Source organism: Petaurus breviceps, unplaced genomic scaffold (assembly GCF_028583685.1).
Source record: "Petaurus breviceps papuanus isolate PSGF00001 unplaced genomic scaffold, PetGlider_PUasm1.0 187, whole genome shotgun sequence".
NCBI lineage: Eukaryota > Metazoa > Chordata > Mammalia > Diprotodontia > Petauridae > Petaurus > Petaurus breviceps.
The window spans coordinates 26459509-26465508 of NW_027185799.1; the positions used below are offsets into that span (position 1 = coordinate 26459509).

General features: G+C 33.2%; 1 protein-coding gene across 2 annotated transcripts in view; it reads right to left on the reverse strand.

Moving 5' to 3' along the window:
* Positions 1-6000, reverse strand: part of JAK2 (Janus kinase 2) — a 149567-nt gene that overhangs the window by 45058 nt on the left and 98509 nt on the right. For both annotated transcript variants that reach the window (XM_069090780.1, XM_069090781.1), the window contains one exon: positions 781-938. In XM_069090780.1, coding sequence (XP_068946881.1) covers positions 781-938 — 158 coding nt within the window. The remainder of the gene's footprint in view (positions 1-780; positions 939-6000) is intronic.

The window sequence follows — 6000 nt, forward strand, 5'->3', positions numbered from 1 at the left end:
CTATTACTACACATATACATATATATATACATGTGTATAAACATATACAATATATATTCAAGTTTCAAAACCAGATTTTTCCCTTGTTACATTTATATACTTCAAGTAGAAGAATCACTAGTAGGACCAAAATATTTACTATGAAAAAATTAAAAAATAAAACTGAAGGTCCTCCAAAAATTGAGAATCTTTTGTTCTTTAAAGTTGTGGGTAATTTTTCTAAGGGGAAAAAAATAACTATTCATACTGAGTTCAAAACCAATTTTGGGGATGCTCCTATTGTTTTGGAAACATGCAGTAGGACACTAATGACTTTTGTGGTAGAAAAAGTCTGCCAGAAACAACAGCAATAATTTTATTTTCTTGAAGTCTTCTGCCTTTTCATAATAATTCCTTATTTTAAATGAGCATTCTCTTTCATAATACCACATCTATTTTTGATTACCTCCCATGTCAAGATGACATAAAACTGTGTAACTGATTCTAAGTCATGTATTAATGTAACAATATAGATGTATGTAATTATAATAATTCAAATAGTATCAAAATCTTAGGAAAGAACATATTCATATTGCCCCTGACAATTTGAAGTTAAAGAAAAAAAATTTGTTTTGAAAATTTACTTACATATGATATACATGTTGGGTATTTTTAAAAGATATTTAGATAGATAATAAAATTTTATGAGCATATTGACTGGGGTTAATGTCATTATTTCTGCTATACAAAGTATCCTGGGTGGGTCTTTCCCCTCCCATTTTAAAAGTGTGTATTACTTACGAAATTGGGCCATGACAGTTGCTTTGGATATTTTCAAGAACTGTTGGGGGCGCTACTTCTTTACAGAGGTAATGGTGTGCATCTGCAGTTAATCTATAGTATCCATCAATTAATGATACAAAAGATAGAGCTTCTCTCAATGAGTGAAATTCAATTTCCTGAATGCAATGAGGTAGAAAAGAGAATGAATATGTATCAATACTGTTTAAGGACAATCTAATAAATGCCAACTATGTACTAGATAGTTTACACAAAGACAGTATGTCCTAATGACAATACAATTCTCTTAATTTGTGCACTTTTCATTTTATTATAGCATCAAATGTTAATGGAGGACAAAGATACCTCAAAAAGTTACCTGCTTCTTTTTATTTTTTGGCTTTTTGGAGGGGGGAAGGCAGGGTAATTGGGGTTAAGTGACTTGCCCAAGGTCACACAGCTAGTTTTTGTGTTGCATGTCTGAGGCCAGATTTGAACTCAGGTCCTCCTGACTCCAGGGCCGGTGCTCTATTCACTGTGCCACTTAGCTGCCCCTACCTGCTTCCTAATACATATTGGTACTTATATTACATTATGTTACATGTAACTTTCCAGAAATGTATTTCAAAGAAGATATTAAAGTCGATAATATACTATAATATATAATATATATTATATAATATATGTATCTATAATAACTAACTATAGTTCTTTTATTCTTTTCATGTCAGTTCCTACAAGATGTCTCCCCTATATGGCTAGAAAGACAACATTAAAAGCTTTTAACACTTATAATGGGGAGCATCACTAAATATGACTTTCTCATATTACAAACACTTTTACCCTCCCTCCACACTTTTAATCCCTTGGCACTGTCTGCATTCCTTGTAGACAAAGTACTTTGTTCCACACTTCTCTAATATATTTAGCAGGTATTATTTCCTCTTTTATATTTAATAATTTGTACATATTTTATTTCCCCCCTATTCAAAGTACATTCCATAAAAGTAAGGACTTTATTTTATCTAAATTTTGTTTTTCTCCTATAACCTAGAACAAAGTAGGTATTTGATAAATGTTCATTAAAACGAAGAAAACTAAAACATTTTGGAATATCCTTATGTACTTGCAATTATGAACTTCTTCTAACACACACTGGCTGTATGACTTTGGGCAAGTGACTTAATCTCTTAATACCACTAAGAAACTCTCTAAAGCTAAGGTACAAAGAAGTGTCAATTTTAATTGGTAGAGAAAGCTCCTGACAGAGTTCACTAGGCCAGTGAAATCATTGAGGCAGATAAATGAATAAACAAAGTGCATATGTGTGTGTGAAATTGGCAGTCATGAAGAATCATATTTCAGTTATAAAGAATAATAGGGAAGAGGTTTGATTATTATGTTAAAATTTTTTTTAAAATCACACAAAATGTTATAAATATAAATCACTGAAAACAAAAATTGCAAAACTGACAGTGGTAAATTACTTATGTGATTAAAACAAGAAATATGCTGATGGAGGCAGCTAGGTGGTGCAGTGAATAGAGGACGGGTCCTGGAGTCAGAAGGACCTGAGCTCAAATCTGACCTCAGACACTTGACATACTTACTAGCCATGTGACCTTGGGCAAGTCACTTAATCCCAACTGCCCTCCAGAAAGAAAAAAAAAAAAGAAATATGCTGATGGCAGCTGGTGCCCCAGTATATAGAATATCAAGCCTGGAGTCAGGGTTGCTATGAGGATCAAAAGGAATAAAAATGGTAAAACACAGTGCTTGAGCATATAGTATATGCTATATAAATGTTGTATATAATGTTATATTTATATATATAAATAAATGTTAGCTTTTATCATTAAAAGAATCACAAAGATTATTCAATCTCTAATTTTTAAAAAGAGAAATAATTATAGGAAAGCAAAAAATCTCATAGCTCACAAATACTTGGGAAATCTTGTAACTTTCTTTTTTAAATCCTCAGATGAAAAATGCTCCTTAAGCACAACAGTAAATGCTCTTAACTGCCAGAAGACCTTTGCTATTTCAGTTTTAAAAGAGAAATGTTCCTACTTCATTTCTCATTACTTCCCAATGCATTTTACTTGCTCTGATCAGGCTAATCCGCTTATGATCTCTTGTTCATGATTTGCTTATTTCATTTACATAAAGTTCTCTCCCAGTAGCTCTTTCTCTTTCCTCTCAAGCCATGTCCTCTGTCGCCTTTAAAAACTATCAACCTAAAAAAATTAATCCCAGCAGACTGACCATTCTTCTCTCCACTCTTTACATACTCAGTTATTTCAGACATGTACATTATCACCAGAATTTCATTTTATGCTTCATAAGAACAGTATTTGCTATTTCTTTTGTAGGGCTGTTTTTGTAGCTTGTCATTTAATTTATAGGGTCATAATGATTCTACAAAGCTATTGTTTTATAAGTGCATGAATGAGTAGGAAAAAAATTATCAACACATAAATGATCAAATCTCAAAGGTTTTTTTACAGGTTGCACAAAATACTATTTCTGAGTCATACTACCTACTACACTGGGGAAATCCCCTCAAACTTCTAGTTTTTGTGCGAAGTACTAACTACATAGGTTCCTGACCATTTCAGGTTTTCATGATAGTCACATTAACCATAAAAAGCCTAATATGAGAGCACTTGTTATTGATAATGTACCAGAGGGAAAAAAGCACGTTGTGATTTCAGTTAAAATTCAGTATCTGAGTATGTGTGCATGTGTGAAAAGAGAGAGAAAGAGAGCACAATGCATTAGGTAGTCTCAAGACACAAAACAAACTGAAGAGCCAATTATTGCCCTCAAGATTACAATCTAGTTGGGGAGAGAAAACATATTTTTAGTGATGTTAGCACAAGAGTTCCTTCTTCTAAAATATTGTCTCTGCTATGTTCTCTAATGAGAATGGAAAAGTCCTATTTCAAATGTAATTATGCTACTATGTCATAAAAACTAAAAACTATTTTCAAACTCTATCATCAAAGCTGTATTTATGAAACTGAAAACATATATATTTATATTTTAGTGCCTGGTACATAGTACATGTTAAATAAATGCTTGTTGATTGACTGATTCTATCACATTTGGTTCCAAGAAAACTACTAAGTATAATTTTTAAAGAGCAGCAGAAATTGTTTTAAGCTTTAGGCAATTTATATTTTAAAAGTATAATGTCTTTTTATTTTTATTTTTTAAAATTTATTTTAATTTTATTTTTTTTTTTGCTTTTTGGAGGGCAATTGGGGTTAAGTGACTTGCCCAAAGTTCCACGACTAGTAAGTGTGTCAAGTGTCTGAGGTCACATTTGAACTCATATCCTCCTGATTCCAGGGCTGGTGCTCTATTCACTGCGCCACCTAGCTGCCCCTATAATGTCTTTTTTAGTCTAATCATTTATGCATGGCATCATCACCATGAGAATTTCCTAAATGTCTAAGAATACTTTTATATAAAGAAATCTAAGCCAATAACTTGAAAGATATTCATTAAAAAGACTAAATAATCTAATTCACATATACATATATATACATACACACATATATGTCATAAGAGGCTCTTGAAGGAGTTCTAACATCAATATATACTGACCCATTCATTCTCCATCCTGAGTTTCAGTTTCATATCACTAATTACCTAGAAACTTCAAATTGGATAACCCAGCGACATCTTAAACTCAACATGTCTAAAACTGAATTCATTATCTTTCTGCCTAAATCCTCCCCTCTCCTAAAATTTCCCATCTCTGATGATAGCACTACCACCTTTCCAGTGCCTCAGGTCTATAATCTTGGCATGATTCTCAATTTCTCTCTCTAATCCTATGTAGTCAACTTGTTGCTAAATCATGCTCTTTCTACCTTCCCAACATCTCCAACATCACCTTTTACTTCACTCACATGGTAACATTTTAGTTCAGGCTCTCCTCACCTCTTACCTAGATTATCATAATTACCTCCCAATTGGTCTCCATATGCTTCAAGTATCTCCAGTCTACTCTATCCACCCTATACTCTGGTGTCCAAGTGATTTTCTTTAAGTAGTCTATACATAGTCTTTCTTTAAGGTTTATGTGATTCCTTATTTAACCAGCTACAGAGGCTTCCTATTGACTGTAGAACAAAATATAAATTTCTCTGTTTGGCTTTTAAATCCCTATACAACCTGGTCCCAAACCAGTCTCATTAGACATTATGCTTCCTCCCCACTCAGCAATCCAGTCAAATCAGTCTTTATGTTTCTCACTTAGGGTACTTCATCTCCCATCTCAGAGTCTTTCTACTGGTAGTCTTCCAGACCTGAAATGTTCCCTATCCGTGTCACTGAGTCTCTCTCTCCTTCTAAGATGTAGCTTAGGAACCATGTTCTACAGGAAGCCTTTTCTGATTCCTTGCAACAATTAGTGCCCTAGCTTTCATGTCACCTATCAAACTGCTTTCAGAGTGTGTCTGTATATATTCATTAATTTTTATATATGCTGTATATATTTTTATATGTACTTGTTGTCTCCCTCATTAGAATGCAATTTCAGTGCAAGTAGGGGGTTATTTCATTCTTTGTACTTGTATCCCTAGGACCTAGCATAGTGCCTGGAATATAAGTACTTAATAATTTTTTTTTTTTAATGATTCCATGATATTCTTTAGTGATCTGTTCTGTGATTTTTTTTAAACAATTCAGCTTTCTAGAATCTTATAGATGTTTCCAATGGCAAGATGCTTCTGATTTTTGTTTCAAAGAAAGACATTATTTCTTCCAGGCACATAGGCTAGAAGAAGCTTTTTATAAAATTTTGTGTAGGGGACTGGAATTTCAAGTTAATGCCACTGCCTTCAACCAAAGAAAAGGAAAAAAGAATTCTATGAGCTCCAAGTAAAGATAACATTCAAGTTTCCTTTCTCAAGATACTGTAGTACTATTGAGTTATTCAGTATACAGTTCTTAGCTGAATTAAAGACAATAAGGCTTGGCTTGCATTGAATGCCAAAGAAATAAAATACCTCTTTGAAATAGAAAAATAATGAAAAGAACTGTTTTGTGTTTTATCCAAAATATATATATAATGTACCAGAGGAAAAAAAGGTACATTGTGATTTCAGTTAAAATTCAGTATTAGAGGGAGAGAGGGAAGGAGGGAGGGAGGGAGGGAGGGAGGGAGAGGGAGAGAGAGAGAGAGAGAGAGAGAGAGAGAGAGAGAGAGAGAGAGAGAGAGAGAGAGAG